At 36.4% G+C, this 19627-nt stretch overlaps 1 protein-coding gene across 1 annotated transcript in view; it reads left to right on the forward strand.

The window, feature by feature from the left end:
• The window catches only part of LOC118912910 (cytochrome P450 2C9-like), a 65674-nt gene that overhangs the window by 41615 nt on the left and 4432 nt on the right, over positions 1 to 19627 (forward strand). The window contains exons 6-8 of the mRNA XM_036886505.2: positions 589 to 724; positions 3444 to 3631; positions 14429 to 14570. Coding sequence (XP_036742400.2) covers positions 589 to 724; positions 3444 to 3631; positions 14429 to 14570 — 466 coding nt within the window. The remainder of the gene's footprint in view (positions 1 to 588; positions 725 to 3443; positions 3632 to 14428; positions 14571 to 19627) is intronic.

A 19627-nucleotide genomic window follows, 5' to 3' on the forward strand; every position in this document is an offset into this window, starting at 1 on the left:
TCAGTGTGAAGCCTTTCACCTCCTGTTAGATGACTAGATATTTATCCTTTTGGATGCTATTGTTAAGGAGACTGTTTCCTTAATATAATGTTCATTGCTGATGTAGAGACATAGTGATTTTTACACTGGTCTTATATCCTGCAATTGTGTTAAATTCACTTATTATCTCTAGTAAGCTTCTTGTGGAGTCTATGGAATTTTCTGTATATGGAATAGTGTTATCTGCAAATAGACACAGGTTTACTTCTTTCTATCCAAATTAGGTGGCTTTGTTAATATTTTTTGCCTTTATTATTCTGGCTAGTTCTTCCAGTACTATTTAAAAATAAATTTCCCTCAAGCTTTATTGTATTATAATTGACATACAAATTGTATATAATTAAAGTGTACAACATTCTGTTTTGATACATACATTTTGGAGGTTATGCTTAGCAGTTGGTAGCAGTTGGGCAGGGCTGTAGGATACGCTCTACAGCTGCTGGGCATCTGTAGCCAGACTTCCCAGTGGGGCAGGACTGTGAACTTGCTTGGATTAACTGTAATTCTGGAAAATTAATTTGTCAAATAATTTCTTCAAATCATTTCTAGGAAAAGCACAATCACCACTTTTCTTTAGAAAACCTAACAAATACTGTAGTTGATTTATTTGGAGCTGGCACAGAGACAACGAGCACTACCCTAAGATATGCTCTCCTCCTCCTGCTGAAACACCCAGAGGTCACAGGTACGACAAACATGACGGGCAGGGTGAATTTCAGAAAAGATGTTGCAAAGACACTGCAACTGCATTCCATCTTATTTCTCTTGGAGAAGCTTCATTATTTAAATATCTATCCAGATAGTTTGATTTTTCCAAATTTAATTGAAGGGATAATAACAGGACATATTTATATAATATAGGGGGATGACTGAGAGAAGTGAAGACACTGTGGACAGTAAGACAAGTAATAAGGTAGTGTCTGGATTTCATGGGAGGTTCTTTGTGGCAGGCACAGCCGGCAGGAATATGGCTAGAACTGCATATTGGTTATATTATGAAAAGGTCACTTTGAACAGATTCTTCCAGAGACCTCTCCTCATTCTAAAGCCAAGATAGGAAAATGGAAACTCTCCTTATTGAAGCCTACATGGAAATCCTGGAAAGTTAGTGAGGCTGCCTCAGATAATTTCCATGTTCTGGGAAGTATTCTAAAATTATAGATTCACAGAAATATGTACTATTCAGGCTTAAGATGAGTGTGAAAAGGAATTTTTATTATTCCAGAAGTCTGTTTCCAGTGGTGTTTTGCCAAAATAAGAATTTTGGGAGGGTTAATAATTTTATCTTTTACAAGGAACTTTATGTTAGAAATTTACCTTTTAAGAGTTACAGTTATGCATAGCAGTTTAGAAATATACATCCTCTTTTTTTAAACTGAAGTATTATTTATATACAATCTTATATTGGTTTCAAGTATGCAACACAGTATTCAACAGTTACCCATATTATTAAATCTGCACCGCCACTAGTGTGGTTACTATCTTGTACTGTGTCAGGCTTACACTGAAATCACCATAACCTATTACAAATGAGAGTCTTTTAAAGTTGGACAAGAGGAGGTCAGAAACAGCCAACAAACCTTCAACAAATTTCTGAAATATAGAGAGCATATTGAGATGTGATAATGAACTCCGTGGAGACAGTGTAGTTGTAACCAATGTCAGAAGAGGAAATTATAATGAGGAAAAGTCATTTGTGTCCCTATATTGCTGTAAGGTTCAGTACCTGGAAGTACCCGGTGTCAGAGAAGGTGGAGGGAGTAGACTGAACAAGGTAGCTTTCCCTGCCCGTGTCCCTTCAGCAGCTCCTTTGGTTAGTTAACTGGTTTTTTTTTCCCCAGTAGGATGAGGGTGTTTTACTCTTTAGAGAAACTGAACTTAAGGGGCCATACACTTAGGAACACTGGGCAGAGACTGGGAAATAATGAGGTGTAGGGATGAAAAGAAAGGTCAGGTAAGAGTCCACTTACCCATTTCTGACACTCAGCTCCTTTGTCCATCCTGCTTCATGAAATCAGCCAGACAGATCCTTCAGAGAATGAACAGCCCTAGAGAAAAGACCTCCATATTTTGCCATGTAGATACAGAATTCTTCCCAAGTGTCCAGCAGAGTGAGTGAAATAAAAACATCCACCACCACATCACATGGTCATGAAACTTCAGAATACCAGGATTAAAGAGAAAGTCATAAAAACTTTCAGGTAGATAGATCAGGTCATATGTAAAAGATTAAGATTCAGGACAGCATCAAAAGTCTCAAAAGCAACTATCTAATTGTGTATTAATTAAAATAGGGTTTATTCAGACCTGTTTATTTGACAAAACTTTTATCCTCAGTTTTCTCCCTTTCTCATCCGGATGTCTGAAGTCATGGCTGCAGGAATCAGGAGAACGCGTGAATAAAGAAGAAAGTGTTAGGGAGGTTGCTGAACCCCAGGCCTAGGAAACATCCATTTCAAAATGCATTAGGTGGATAAAGTGAGTGCGAGGGGAGACACCAAAAACAAGAGTGGTTTGCTAATAATAGGGAAATTATTTTTAGGAGTTTGAAACATCTACCTCAGTATTTGGAAATAATTCTCAAACTACGTATAGAAAAGTATGAATTGAACTACATGGTTAAGTCCAATAAGGTACCAAAAATGAGACATAATCATAGTTATCTTATCTGAGGCATTGTTTTTGTAGTCGGAATGATGTTAAAATGAATATTTTAAGTCAAAAATTGTGATCTAAATATACTGAGGGAAATGGAATAGGAGGAATTGTGTATGTATGTTTGTGTTTCGTATAAGGTGGGGATGGAGATGTAATTCTCACCTCCCATGCCAGGAATATCAGATCTTGTCTAAAAATAGTTAAGAAATAGAAACAGTCATTATGTAGAAATAGAACATAAATTTCAGAAGAAACAGCCAGAATGTTCAAAGTGTTAACATTTGTCAAATTGGAGGACAAAGAGAATACCACTGCAAATTACACACACACACACACATTACACAAATACACAAAAGCCCATACTATAGATCCATTATAATTTAATTTTTCAAACCACATATTATTTTGATATAAAATACTTGATTTCTGTTTTTCTTTCTGTAAAGGTTGTAATTTCTTGAGTATGTTCTGTTTATACATTGAAATATTTCACCATTTCTGTTTGTATTATCATGTATGCTAATATATAGACATGTAGAGATGTATCTTAAGTTTAGCTTTTAGGAGAGTTATATGTATATATTATGGCAATTACCTATGTCTAGGTGTATTTCTAAGCATGTAAATGATATTTATAATGATTATAATGAAGTTGGGACACCTTCATAATGCTTCATATATCCCTGAATTGGTATGCAAATGTATATGCATTTTTCTCCTTTTCCACCAATCTTGTCTTTTATCAGCTAAAGCCCAGGAAGAGATTAACCGTGTGATTGGAGGACACCGAAGCCCCTGCATGCAAGACAGAAGCCACATGCCCTACATGGATGCTGTGATACATGAGGTCCAGAGACACCTTAACTTGCTCCCTTTCAACCTGCCCCATGCAGTGACATGTGATGTTAAATTTAGAAACTACCTCATCCCCAAGGTAAGATTTGTTTCTTATACTGACCTCCGTGGTCTTAAAGTCCTTCTTTTTGTAGTATGGGTCCAATCTGTAAACACAGAGGAGGAAGAACAAAAAATTATATGTGTGGCAGTGTGAAGGATTTTGTGTTATTCACAGTTTAGACTATAAAATTTTACAACAGCTTTTGACGGCTGGCAGTGTAGGTCTTCCAAATTCTACTTCTTGAATATTGTTTGATTTAATGTTGTTTAATATTGTTTGATACTAATAGTTATTAGTGTCAGTTTGTCAATTTACCAAAATAATGTTGGGATTTTTATCAGTGTGACCTTAGGTCAATTTGGAAAGATATCATGACATGTTCAATCTTTCAATTAGTGGATATGGTATATGCTCCCAATCTGGGGGGGAGACTTTCTTAATTTTTCTAAGTAACTTTTTTTTCAGTGCCTTGGCTTGCTGCAGATCTTTTGTTTTTTTCCTAGATACTTAATATTATTGCTCTTGTTGTAAATTTTTTTAATGCCTTTTTCATTTCTTTTATCTGGTATATATAATCAGTTTATCATTTTGATGAACTTATATTTAACAACCTTGCTAAATTTAAAATCATTGCTGGTAATATGTCTCTGGATTAATTTTCAGCTTCTACATACATTTTCCTGTCTGGGTTAATATCTTTGTTTCATCCTTATTTAATTTCTGATCCGCAGAGTGGAGGTTTAATGTTTCACTACTGAGAATGATGTTTTATGTACATTTTGGTACATATCTGTTATCAGATGAGGGAAGTTTACCCTCTTATCTCTTATGTGCTTTTTGTCATGAATGTGTATATAATTTTTTCATATCGATTTCTGCATCTGTTGGTATAGCTGTATATATTGGCTTTAGTTTTCCCACTAAATATACATATTAGATGTACACACGCAGCTGGATTTGATTTGCTACATCCTGTTCAGGACTTCTGTATTTATATTCATAAGTTTTTTGGCCTATGATTTTTCTTCCTCAAAATTTTCTTGTTGGATTTCTGAAACCAATGCTGGCCTCATAAAACTAGATGAGAAATGTTCCCTAATGTGGGTTTATGTTTACTGCCTTCTGCTCTTTTCATGTGGCCAAGAACAGTTGGTGTCTGTAAAATACCTAATAATTTTTGGTTAAATATTGATTATCATATATGAAAAAAAGCAAAGTTCCAGATGATGTTTACCTTCTCCCAGAAAGGGTTCATCCTTCCTCTACTAGGCAATCAGAATGATGTAACGTCTCCTGTTTTGATTAAAATTTGGACATAGACACAGACTAAAATTAATTTTAGGTGTCAGCTTACCTCTCAGAGTTTCTTCCAACTATGGAATTTCGAGACAGATTTTTGTCTTAGCAGATATCCAATGTGTTCTAACATGATTTTGGTATATATTCAGACTATAAAGTTGGCATGCTACAAGCTATTCTATCCCACTTAATGCCAGGACATATTACTATTAAAACTAAAAAATAATATAACTAAAATTTGTATTTTGTTGGAGTTAGAAAAGAATGAGATTAAGGCTGCAAGTACTAATGCCAGTCTTTGGAGAAGACAGAATGGATGACTGTACAAAGAGGTTATGGGACTTGCCTCAATGATCCCAGATCACTGGTATCCATCCTTTGGTACAAGGATTAGGACTTTAAGTCCACTGTTTTTTCACTGAAAGACATAATGAGGAGAAGGCTCTTCTTTTTTCATATCAAAGCCTGAGTGTAATAATTAAGCTTGTTTCTCCTACTATTTCTAAGCAAATGGAAAATAATGCACTAGGAATCAGAATGGGATTGCTCATCTCTCCCATCCACTACATCATATTTGGGCGCGACCATTTCCTTCTGTGTGGGACATCCCAATATGGAAATATACAACACTGGGTGGCTGGTTCTTCCTTCTTACCAATCAGATAAGCTATTTCTTCTTGCAAAGACTGGAGTCATTGAGCTGGGTGGACATATGGTCTAAGACAGGAGTTGGTTATCTTTTCTGTAATGGGCCAGAGTGTAAATATTTCAGACTTTGTGGGCCTTGGAATGTCTGACTACACTATTCAAATCTGCCATGGTGGCATGGATGCAGTCATGAAGCATAATTAAACAATTGAGAATGGCTACATCCCAATTTTTGTGGAAACTGGAATTCAGATATAATTTTCATGTGTCACAAAATTTTATTCTTCCTTGATTTTTCAAATAAAAATGCTTAGTTCCTGGGCTATACATAAATAGGTGGTAGGCAGGATTTGCACATGGTTTGTTATTTGTCAATGTCCAAGACTGTCTGTCTAAATAGAACAACTTACAATGATGCAAGGTTGATTTTGTGCTTTTTTAAAATGTCCTATCTAAAGAATATTTGCCATCACAGGGTCCCAAACATTTACCTTTATCTATTTCTTAAATTTTATACTTTTCTTGCTTGTATTTAGATCATTGACCCATTCAGGTGAATTTTTACTTACACTGTGGAGTAATGGTCATGCTTCCTTTATTTCTTTATAAATATCTAATTGTTTAAGCAACATTTGATAAAAATATATTGGCTTTTGTAGGACTTTTTATATATTAAGACTTTCATATGTTACTTGTTTAAAAATATGCAAAGGAGAATTTTTTAAAATTAAAGTATCATTGATATACAATCTTATGAAGGTTTCACATGAACAACATTGCGGTTTCAACATTCACCCATATTATCAAGTCCCCCCAACCCATTGCAGTCACTGTCCATCAGCATAGTAAGATGCTATAGAGTCATTACTTGTCTTCTAAAGGAGTAATTTTTAAAATAGAGTTATAGACCTTTTATACAGTAAACTTAGGAGATGGAATTTCTCATAACATTGCATTAACATTTTTTAAATCTAAAAACATTAAAAACAAGCATATATATGTAATATATATATGTATATATCTCTACTTTTGTATCCATCTATCCACTTCTTAATTTAAAAAATGTAATGGAAGTACAGTTGGTGTACAATATATACTAGTTTCAGGTGTACAACATAGTGCACTGGTTACATACATTGCAAAATGCTCACCGTAAGTATAGTTACCATCTGTCCACATACAAAGTTACTATAACATTATTGCCTATATTCCTTATGCTATACATTTCATTTCTGTGACTTGTTTATTTTATAATAGGAAATTTGTACCTTTTTATCTCCTTAACCTATTTCCTTTATTAGCCCCACCCCAGTTCCCTATGGCAACCACCAGTTTGTTCTATGCATTTATGAGTCTGTTTCTGTTTTGTTTGTTTTCTTGTTTTGTTTTCTAGATTTTATATATAAGTGAAATCATACAGTATTTGTCATCATCTATCTAAATTATTTCACTTAGCATAATGCCCTCTAGATCCATTCATGTTCTCACAAATTGCAAGATTTCATTTTTTATGACTGAATAATTACCTTTATACTTTAGTAGAACAATGATTTTTGTGTACACAATAATAGCATTCATAATGAAAAGTCATTGATGCAGTAACATTATCTAATATACAGCCTATATTAAAATTTTACCCATTTTGCCAGTGTATTCTTTACAGCTTTTGTTTCTTTGCAATTCAGTATCCAGTCAAGGAACAAGCATATAATTTGGTAATCTTTTCCCTTTAGCCTCCTGTTATCACTTTGCTTTGCTCTGTTTGTTTTCTTTCAGTAAATTTAACTTTATGAAATATTCATCAGGCTAGTTTTGTGCAATTGTTTTCTAGAGATTAGGTTCCAGTTAAAATTTTGGTAAAAATACTATATAGGTACTTTATATGTCCCACTGAAATTTACTCAGAGGTAGAGGCACATAATGTCATTTACTCCATTATAGGAGAATATAAATACATAAATATACTATGTTTGTCACATAATATATCTCCATGGCAAAGATTCTGTTTTGAACATTAATTAATAAAAATATGTGGCATGACACTTTAGGACTTTGTCAATATAATCCTTCCCAATCATTTGCCCAACAGTTTTAGTGTTAATTGGTTTAATTATCCTATCTAAGCATCCTTTCTGTGTTTCTAAGATAGAATTAATCTTTTATGAAATCTTCTCCATATTTTTTTTCTTTTGTTATCATTAATCTATAATTACATGAAGAACATTATGTTTACTAGGCTCCCCCCTTCACCAAGTCCCCACACACACCCCATTACAGTCACTGTCCATCAGCGTAGTAAGATGCTGTGGAATCAGTACTTCTCTTCACTGTGTTGCACAGCCCTCCCCATGCCCCACCCCCCATATTATACATGCTAATCGTAATGCCGCCTTTCTTTTTTCCCACCCTTATCCCTCCCTACCCACCCATCCTCCCTAGTTCCTTTCCCTTTGGTAACTTGTTATTCCTTTCTTGGGTTCTGTGATTCTGCTGCTGTTTTGTTCCTTCAGTTTTTGCTTTCCTCTTATGCTCCACATATGAGTGAAATCATTTGATACTTGTCTTTCTCCGCCTGGCTTATTTCACTGAGCATGATACCCTCTAGCTCCATCCATGTTGTTGCAAATGGTAGGATCTGTTTTCTTCTTATGGCTGAATAATATTCCATTGTGTATATGTACCACATCTTCTTTACCCATCCATCTACTGATGGACATTTAGGTTGCTTCCATATCTTGGCTATTGTAAATAGTGCTGTGATAAACATAGGGGTGCATCTGTCTTTTTCAAATTGGGCTGCTGCTTTCTTATGGTAAATTCCTAGAAGTGGAATTCCTGGGTCAAATGGTATGTCTATTGTGAGCTTTTTGAGGAACCTCCATACTGCTTTCCACAATGGTTGAACTAATTTACATTCCCACCAGCAGTGTAGGAGGGTTCCCCTTTCTCCACAACCTCGCCAGCATTTGTTATTGTTTGTCTTTTGGATGGTGGCAATCCTTACTGGTGTGAGGTGATATCTCATTGTGGTTTTAATTTGCATTTCTCTGATGCCTAGCGATGTGGAGCATTTTTTCATGTGTCTTTGGCCATCTGAATTTCTTCTCTGGAGAAGTGTCTGTTCAGCTCCTCTGCCCATTTTTTATTTGGATTATTTACTTTTTGTTTGTTGAGGTGCATGAGCTCTTTATATATTTTGGATGTCAAGCCTTTATCGGATCTGTCATTTACGAATATATTCCCCACTACTGTAGGGTACCTTTTTCTTCTATTGACAGTGTCCTTTGCTGTACAGAAGCTTTTTGGCTTGATATAGTCCCACTTGTTCATTTTTGCTTTTGTTTCCCTTGCCCGGGGAGATATGTTCATGAAGAAGTCACTCATTTTTATGTCCGTAAGATTTTTGCCTATACTTTTTTCTAAGAGTTTTATGGTTTCATGACTTACATTCAGGTGTTTGATCCATTTCGAATTTACTTTTGTGTATGGGGTTAGACAGTGATCCAGTTTCATTCTCTTATATGTAGCTGTCCAGTTTTGCCAGCACCATCTGTTGAAGAGACTGCGGTTTCCCCATTGTATGTCCATGGCTCCTTTATCGTATATTAATTGGCCATATATGTTTGGGTTAATGTTTGGAGTCTCTATTCTGTTCCACTGGTCTGTGGCTCTGTTCTTGTGCCAGTACCAAATTGTCTTGACTACTGTGGCTTTATAGTAGAGCTTGAAGTTGGGGAGCGAGATACCCCCACTTTATTCTTTCTTCTCAGGATTTCTTTGGCTATTCGGAGTCTTTGGTGGTTCCCTATGAATTTTTGAACTATTTGTTCCAGTTCATTGAAGAATGCTGTTGGTAATTTGATAGGGATTGCTTCGAATCTGTATATTGCTTTTTGCAGGATGGCCATTTTGACGATATTAATTCTTCCTAGCCGGGAGCATGGGATGAGTTTCCATTTGTTAATGTCCTCTTTAATTTCTCTTAAGAGTGTCTTGTAGTTTTCAGGGTATAGGTCTTTCACTGCCCTGGTTAGTTTTATTCCTAGGTATTTTATTCTTTATGATGCAATTGTGAATGGAATTGTTTTCCTGATTTCTCTTTCTATTAGTTCATTGTGAGTGTATAGGAAAGCCACAGATTTCTGTGTTAATTTTGTATCCTGCAACTTTGCTGAATTCTGATATTAGTTCTAGTAGTTTTGGAGTGGAGTCTTTAGGGTTTCTTATGTACAATATCATGTCATCTGCAAGTAGTGACAGTTTGACTTCTTCTTTACCAATCTGGATTCCTTGTATTTCTTTGTTTTGTCTGATTGCCGTGGCTAGGACCTCCAGTACTATGTTGAATAACAGTGGGGAGAGTGGGCATCCCTGTCTTGTTCACAATCTCAGAGGAAAAGCTTTCAGCCTCTTGCTGTTCAGTATGATGTTAGCTGTGGGTTTATCATATATGGCCTTTATTATGTTGAGGTACTTGCCCTCTATACCCATTTTGTTGAGAGTTTTTATCATGAATGGATGTTGAATTTTGTTGAATGCTTTTTCAGCAGCTATGAAGATGATCATGTGGTTTTTGTCCTTCTTTTTGTTGATGTGGTGGATGATATTGATGGACTTTTTAATGTTGTACCATCCTTGCATCCCTGAAATGAATCCCACTTGGTCATGGTGTATGATCCTCTTGATGTATTTTTGAATTTGGTTTGCTAATACTTTGTTGAGTATTTTTGCATCTAGGTTCATCAGGGATATTGGTCTGTAATTTTCTTTTTTGGTGGGGTCTTTGCCTGGTTTTGGTATTAGGGAAATGTTGGCTTCATAGAATGAGTTTGGGAGTATTCCCTCCTCTTCTATTTTTTGGGAAACTTTAAGGAGAATGGGTATTATGTCTTCTCTGTATGTCTGATAAAATTCTGAGGTAAATCCATCTGGCCCTGGGGTTTTGTTACTGTGTAGTTTTTTGATTACCACTTCAATTTCTTTGCTGGTAATTGGTTTATTTAGATTTTGTGTTTCTTCCTTGGTCAGTCTAGGAAGGTTATATTTTTCTAAGAAGTTGTCCGTTTCTTCTAGGTTTTCCAGCTTGTTAGCATATATGTTTTCATAGTATTCTCTAATAATTCTTTGTATTTCTATGGGGTCCTTCGTGATTTTTCCTTTCTCGTTTCTGATTCTGTTGATGTGTGTAGATTCTCTTTTTCTTTTAATAAGTCTGGCTAGAGGCTTATCTAGTTTGTTTATTTTCTCAAAGAACCAGCTCTTGGTTTCATTGATTTTTTCTATTGTTTTATTCTTCTCAATTTTATTTATTTTTCTTCTCTGATCTTTATCATGTCCCTCCTTCTGCAGACTTTAGGCCTCATTTGTTCTTCTTTTTCCAATTTTGATAATTGTGACATTAGACTATTCATTTGGGATTGATCTTCCTTCTTTAAATATGCTTGGATTACTATATACTGTCCTCTTCAAACTGCTTTTGCTACATCCCACAGATATTGGGGCTTTGTGTTGTTATCAGTTGTTTCCATATATTGCTTGATCTCTATTTTGATTTGGTCGTTGATCCATTGATTATTTAGGAGCATGTTGTTAAGCCTCCATGTGTTTGTGGGCCTTTTTGCTTTCTTTGTTCAATTTAGTTCTAGTTTTATTCCTCTGTGGCCTGAAAAGTTGTTTGGTAGGATTTCAATCTTTTTGAATTTACTGAGGCTCTTTTTGTGGCCTAGTATGTGGTCTATTCTGGAGAATGTTCCATGTGCACTGGAGAAGAATGTGTATCCTGTTGCTTCTGGATGTAGAGTTCTATAGATGTCTATTAGGTCCGTCTGTTGTAGTGTGTTGTTCAGTGCCTCTTTGTCCTGACTTATTTTCTGTATGGTGGATTTATCCTTTGGAGTGAGTGGTGTTTTGAAGTCTCCTAAAATGAATGCATTGCATTCTATTTCCTCCTTTAGTTCTGTTAGTATTTGTTTCACATATGCTGGTGCTCCCGTGTTGGGTGCATATATATTTATAATGGCTATATCCTCTTGTTGGACTGACCCCTTTATCATTATGTAATGTCCTTCTTTATCTCTTGTTACTTTCTTTGTTTTGAAGTCTACTTTGTCTGATACTAGTACTGCAACACCTGCATTTTTCTCCCTGTTGTTTGCATGAAATATCTTTTTCCATCCCTTGACTTTTAGTCTGTGCATATCTTTGGGTTTGAGGTGAGTCTCTTGTAAGCAGCATGTAGATGGGTCCTGCTGTTTTATCCATTCTATTACTCTGTGTCTTTTAATTGGTGCATTCAGTCCATTTACATTTAGGGTGATTATTGAAAGATATGTACTTATTGCCATTGCAGGCTTTAGATTTGTGGTTACCAAAGGTTCAAGGTTAGCTTCCTTAGTATCTTACTTCCTAACTTAACTCGCTTATTGAGCTATGATAGACATTGTCTGGTGATTCTTTATTTCTCTCCCTTCTTATTCTTCCTCCTCCATTCTTTATATGTTGGTTGTTTTATTCTGTGCTCTTTTGTGTTTCTCTTAACTGCTTTTGTGAGTAGTTGATTTTATTTTTTGCCTTTAGTTAGTATTTGGTTGGTCTCCTTTCTTTGCTGTCATTTTATTTTCTCTGGTGACATCTGTTTAGCCTTAGGAGTGCTCCCATCTAGAGCAGTCCCTCTAAGATACCCTATAGAGGTGGTTTGTGGGAGGCAAATTCCCTCAACTTTTGTTTGTCTGGGAATTGTTTAATCCCTCCTTCAAATTTAAATGATAATCATGCTGGATACAGTGTTCTTGGTTCAAGGCCCTTCTCTTTCATTGCATTAAATATATCATGCTGTTCTCTTCTGGCCTATAAGGTTTCTGTTGAGAAGTATGATGATAGCCTGATGGGTTTTCCCTTGTAGGTGACCTTTTTCCTCTCTCTAGCTGCCTTTAAAACTCTGTCCTTGTCCTTGATCTTTGCTATTTTAATTATTATGTGTCTTGGTGTTGTCCTCCTTAGGTCCCTTCTGTTGGGTGTTCTGTGTACTTCCATGGTCTGAACGATTATTTCCTCCCCCAGCTTGGGGAAGTTTTCAGCAATTATTTCTTCAAATATACTTTCTATCCCTTTTTCTCTCTTCTTCTTCTTCTTCTGGTACCCCTATAATGCGGATATTGTTCCTTTTGGATTGATCACACAGTTCTCTTAATATTGTTTCATTCCTGGAGATCCTTTTATCTCTCTCTGCATCAGCTTCTCTGTGTTCCTTTTCTCTGATTTCCATTCCATCAATGGCCTCTTGCATCTTATCCATTCTGTTTATAAATCCTTCCAGAGATTGTTTCATTTCTGTAATCTCCTTCCAGACATCCTCCCTTAGCTCTTGCATATTTCTCTGCAGCTCCAGCAGCATGGTTATGACCTTTATTTTGAATTCTTTTTTAGGGAGATTGGTTAGGTCTATCTCCCCAGATTCCTTCTCAGGGAAGGATGTCTGGGTTAGTGTGATCTGTATCAAATTCTTCTGCCTTTTCATGGTGATAGAGGTATTAGTGGGGAGCTGGTGCATGTTGGCTGGGAGAACATCCCTTCTTTCTAGTTTGTGGCCTTCCTCTCCTGGGAGAATGATGACCCCTAGTGGCTTGTGCTGGGCAGCTGCGGGCAGATGGGGTCTCTGATTCTTGCCCGGCTGCAGTGGAGTTAAGCTCCATGGTTGCTATGAGTGTGGCCAGCCTCAGTCTGCTGCTCCAATATGGCAGAGCAGTATCAGAGAGGAAACGGGCAGGAGTCTGTTTATCTCCATGAGGGGTGTCCGAGCTGTGCTGATGCCCAGGGGGTTAGGGCACCTGGACTTCCCTGGGATTCCTAACTGCTGGGCTAAGTGTCTTGGGACGTTTCCATCCAGCTGTGGGGTCCCTGTTGCTTTATGTCTTTCAAAAAGCACTCGCTTTTCTTTGTCCCAGGGGCACCCACCATGGGGACCCACTCACAGGTTGTACTGTCCCATTTCCCCAGTATCCAGCACCCCACACACTGTGTGTCTGTGCTGTGGGGCGGATGGCTAGGGCTGGGTGTTTAGCAGTCCTGGGCTCCCTCTCCCTCCCAGCTCCGACTCCTCTCCTCCCACCAGGAACTGGGGTGAGGGGCATGCTCGGATCCCACCGGGCCATGGCTTGTATCTTACCCCCTTTGCGAGGCGCTGGGTTCTTGCAGGTGTAGATGTAGCTTGTCTGTTGTTCTGTGTCTTCTGGTCTCTCTTTTAGGGATAGTTGTATTTGTTGTATTTTCAAAAATATATATGGTTTTGGGAGGAGATTTCCGCTGCTCTACTCATGCCGCCATCTTGGCTCTGCCCCCTCTCTACTCCATATTTTTTAATTAAGATAATCTACATGGCTATGATAAACACTAATAATTTTTACTATATTTGTTGTTAGTATCACAAAAGGGGTTATTTTGCATTAGATCAGATACCCATTTACAAAAGCCCTATGAAAAGATAACTGCACATTTCAAGCTCTGATAAGAGACTTCTACGTTTAAACCATATCCACATATGAATGAAAATTGAAGTGATAAAATAAAGCAGCTAGTGGGGACATAAACTAGTGTCCAAATGTGCTGATAAACAGGATAGGTTCAGAAGACCTGGCACCCTAAGACCCATGTGCTCAGTCCTACAAATGCTGTTAAGAGTCCACTTGAGTAATGTCACTGCCACAGGTCTTAATCTTACCCTTCTTTATTACTTGCTCTGTCTGTCAAAATGCCACTGCCGTTTTTTTGGATGTAGGATTCCTCATCTGTAGATCATAGGATTGGAGTAAATGATTTGGAACATTTCTTCTGGCTCCATGACTTCTTTATAATTCGGTAATTCAGTTTATTGTCATCTGTTCTTTTCAGGGCACAAACATACTAACATCTCTGACTTCTGTGCTGCATGATGACAAAGAATTCCCCAATCCAGAAGTGTTTGACCCTGGCCACTTCCTAGACAAGAGTGGCAACTTTAAGAAGAGTGGCTACTTCATGCCTTTCTCAGCAGGTACTAAAAAACTTATTTTCTTCAGTGATTCAGAGGACAAGATACCTTTTTGGAATCAGTTGGGATAGTACCCCCTCTGGAATTGGTAGATTTGCTCTTTGTTCATGATCAGGATATCAATCCCAATGCCCAGGCTTTACATCCTCATGATACATCCTCATACAGCTAAATGCAAAAGAATGAAACTTTCTTAACTCAGAATGGATTAAAGACCTAAGTATAAGACCTAAAGCCATAAAACTCCTAAAAGAAAACATAGGCAATAAACCTTTGACATCAGCATTAACAATTTTTTCCCCCTGAATATATATCCCCCTCCCTCCACCCAGGTAAGAGAAACAAGCAAAAATAAACAAGTGGGAATACATCAAACTAAAAAGCTTCTGCATAGCAAAGAAAGCCATCAACAAAACAAAAAAACAAACCTACTGAATGCTGGCAGATATTTGCAAATGATATATATGATAAGGAGTTAATATCCAATATATATAAAGAACTCATACAACTCAACACCAAGAAAACCTAAATAATCAGATTTAAAAATGGGGAGAGGACTTGAATAGACACCTTTTCCAAAGACAATATACAGACGACCAACAAACATGTTCAACATAACTAATCATCAGCGAAATGCAAATCGAAACCACATGACATATCATGTCACACCAGTCGTAATGTCAAGTATTAAAAGGACAAGAAATAACAAGTGTTGGTGATGATATGGAGAGAAAGGGAACCCTCTTATACTGTTGGTGGGAATGTAAATTGGTACAGCCACTGTGGAAAGCAGTATGGAGGTTCCTCAAAAAATTAAAAATAGAAATACCATAAAACCCATTAATTCCACTTTCATTTCTGGGAATTTACCTGAAGAAAACAAAATCACTAATTCAAAAAGATATTTGCACCCCTTATGTTTATTACAGCATTATTTACAACAGTCAAGAGATGAAAGCAACCTAAATGTCCATTGATAGATGAATAGACAAAGAAGGTATGGTACATGTGTATAATGGAATGTTGCTCAGCCATAAAAAGGAATGAAATCCTGTCATTTGCAACAACATAGATGGACCTAAAGGGTATTATGTGCTAAGTAAAATAAACCAGAGAAATACAAATACTACTTGATTTCACTTATATGTGGAATCCTAAAAAAATAAAACAAATAAACAAACAAAACAGAAATGGACTCAAATGGAAAGAACAAATTGGTGGTTGCCACAGGAGTGTGGGGTGAGTTGGGTGAAATAGGTGAAGGGGATAAAGAGGTACAAACTTCCAGTTATAAAACAAATTGGTCACAGGAATGAAATGTACAACACAAGGAATATTAACTTTGTGTGGTGAAAGATGGTAACAATGTGGAGCATCTTTTCATGTGTCTGTTGGCCATTCATATATCTTATTTGGAGAAGAGTCTGTTCAGGTCCTCCACCCATTTCTTAATCAGGTTATTTGCTTTTTGGGTGTTGAGGCTTGTGAGTTCTTTATGTATTTTGGATATTAACCCCTTATCAGATGAGTCATTTATGAATATATTCTCCCATATTGTAGGATGTCTTTTTGTTCTGCTGATGGTGTCCTTTGCTGTACAGAAGCTTTTTAGTTTGATGTCCATTTGTTCATTTTTTATTTTGTTTCCCTTGCTTGAGGAGATGTGTCCAGGGAAAAGTTGCTTGTGTTTATATTCAAGAGATTTTTGCCTATGTTTTCTTCTCAGAGTTTTATGGTTTCATGTCTTACATTCAGGTCTTTGATCCATTTCGAGTTTACTTTTGTGTATGGAGTTAGACAATAATCTAGTTTCATTCTCTTACCTGTAGCTGTCCAGTATTGCCAACATCAGTTGTTGAAGAGGCTGTCTTTTCTCCATTGTATATTCATGGCTCCTTTATTGTATATTAATTGACCATATATGTATGGGTTTATATCTGGGCTCTCTATTCTATTACATTGATCTATGGGTCTTTTCTTGTGCCAGTACGTAATTGTTTTGATTACTGTGGCTTTGTAGTAGACCTTGAAGTCTGGGAGCATAATCTTCCCAGCTTTGTTCTTCTTTCTCAGGATTGCTTTGGCTATTTGGGTCTTTTGTGGTTCCATATGAATTTTAGAACTATTTCTTCTGGTTTATTGAAGAATGCTATTGGTATTTTGAAAGGGATTGCATTGAATCTATAATTGCTTTGGGCAGGATGGCCATTTTGACTATTAATTCTTCCTATCCATGAGTGCAGGATAAATTTCCATTTGTTGGTGTCTTCCTTAATTTCTCTCATGAGTGTCTGTCTTAGACCTTTCAGAGTAAAGGTCTTATGCCTCCTTGGTTAGGTTTATTCCTAGATATTTTATTCTTTTTCATGCAATTGTAAATGGAGTTGTTTTCCTGATTTCTCTAATTTGTTGTTAGTAAATAGAAATGCAACAGATTTCTGTGTATTAATTCTGTATCCTGCAACTTTCCTGAATTCAGTTATTATTCTAACAGTTTTTAGTGGATTCTTTAGGGTTTTCTATGTATCATATCATGTCACCTGCTAATAGTGACAGTTTAATTTCTTCCTTACCAATTTGGATGCCTTTTATCTCTTTGTGTTGTCTGATTGCTGTGGCTAGGATCTTCAGTACTATGTTGAATAAAAGTAGTGTAGGTGGGCATCCTTGTCTTGTTCCTGATTTTAGAGGAAAATATTTCAGCTTTTCACTATTAAGAATGATGTTGGGTGTGGGTTTGTCATATATGGCCTTTATTATTTTGAGGTACTTGCCCTCTATACTCATTTTGTTAAGAGTTTTTATCATGAATGGATGTTGAATTTTGTCAAATGCTTTTTCAGCATCTATTGAGATGATCCTGTGATTTTTTTCCTCTTTGATGTGATGTATGGTATTGATTCATTTACAAATATTGTACTATCCTTGCATCACTCAACTAAATCCTACTTGGTCATGATGGAAGATCTCTTTCATGTATTTTTTAAATTCAGTTTGCTAATATTCTGTTGAGGATTTTTTCATCTATGTTCATCAGGGATACTGGTCTATAATTTTTTTTTGGTGGTGTCTCTGTCTGACTTTGGTATTAGAGTGATTCTGGCCTCATAAATCAGTTTGGAAGTATTCCCTCCTCTTCTACTTTTTGGAATACTTAAAGAAGGATGGGTATTAGCTTTTCTTTAAATGTTTGATAAAATTCAGCCATGAAGCCCTCTGAACTGGGAGTCTTGTTTTTAGGTAGGTTTTTTATTATCAATTTGATTTCATTGCTGGTAATTGATCTGTTCAGATTTTCTGTTTCTTCCTGAGCCACTCATGGAAGGTTATATTTTTTTAGAAAGTCATTCATTTCTTCTAGGTTGTCCAATTTATTGGCATATACTTTTTCATAATATTCTCTAATAATTCTTTGTATTTCTGTGGTGTCCACTGTGATTATTCCTTCTTTGTTTGATTTTGTATATGTGTGTACACTCTCTTTTCTTTTCTTGATAAGTCTGGCTAAGGGTTTATCTATTTTGTTTCTTTTCTCAAAGAACCAGCTCCTGCTTTCATTGATTATGTCTGTTGTTTTATTCTTCTCTATTTTGTTTATTTCTGCTCTGATCTTTATTATGTCCCTCCTTCTACTGACTTTGGGCTTCATTTGTTCTTTTTTTCTAGTTGCTTTAATTGTGAGTTTAGACTGTTTATTTGGGATGGTTCTTGTTTTTTGAGGTAAACCTGTATTGCTATGCTACTTTCCTCTTAGAACTGCCTTTGCTGCTTCCCACAGGTTTTGGATTGTTGAGTTTTTATTTTCCTTTATCCCCATATATTGTTTGACCTTTGTTTTGATTTGGTCATTGATCCACTGATTATTTAGAAGGATGTCGTTTAGCCTCCATGTGTTGGTAGGCTTTTTTGTTTCTTTTGTGTAATTTATTTCTAGTTTCATACCACTTTGGTCTGGGAAGCTGCTTGATACAATTTCAATCTTTTTGGATTTATTGAGCCCTTTTTGTGGCCCAGTATGTGATCTGTTCTGGAAAACATTCCATGTACTCTTGAGAAGAAGTGTATCCTGCTGCTTTGGGGTGGGATGTTCTGTAGATATCTGTTAAGTGCATCTGATCTAGTGTATTCTTCAGTGCCTCAATTTCCTTACTTATTTTCTTTCTGGTTGATATGTCTGTTGATGAGAGTGGTGTGTTAACATCTCCTAAAATAAATGTGTTGCAGTCTTTTCCCTCTTTAATTCTGTTAGTATTTGTTTTACATATTTAGATGCTTCTATATTGGGTGCATATTTATAATGGTTATATCCTCTTGTTGGACTGACCCCTTTATCACTATGTACTATCCTTCTTTGTCTCTTATTACACTCTTCGTTTTGAAATCTATTTTGTCTGATATAAGTACTGCCACTCCTGCTTTTCTCTATTATTTGCATGAAATATCTTTTTCCATCCCTTCACTTTTAGTCTGTTGTAACTCCAGGGGAAAAAATCCTGTGGCAAAACACCTCTAAAACTGCAATCAATCAAAAGGAGAAATAAAGCTAAGAAATCCGTTTATTTCTTACAAGCAGTCATCTCATCTCTGTCTTGACCAGGCTGCAGCAGAAGAGAGCTCCACCCAACCTCTACAGTCCAGATAAACCCTCGCACACCCTTGTAATTACCTATTGATATATAGATGGACTAATTCTCTCCATCCCTTGGAAACAGCTATTGATATGCAGATGACCTAAAACCAGGCGAAAGATTCTGGGGATATTACAATTTTACCCACATCTGTGTAGGTCTTTGGGTTTGAAATGAGTCTCTTATAGGCAGCATATAGATGGGTCTTGTTTTTTCATCAATTCTGCCACTTTATGTCTTTTGATTGGTGCATTCAGTCCATTTACATTTAAGGTGAGTATTGATAGATATGTACTTATTGTCATTTTATTAATTGTCTTATGGTTGTTTTATATCTCCTCTCTGCTCCTTTTTTCCTCTTATACTCTTCTCTTGTTATTTTATGGATTTCTTTAGTGTTGTGATTAGATTTTCTTACTTTCCTTCCTTCTT

Source organism: Manis pentadactyla, chromosome 8, assembly GCF_030020395.1.
Source record: "Manis pentadactyla isolate mManPen7 chromosome 8, mManPen7.hap1, whole genome shotgun sequence".
Lineage (NCBI taxonomy): Eukaryota > Metazoa > Chordata > Mammalia > Pholidota > Manidae > Manis > Manis pentadactyla.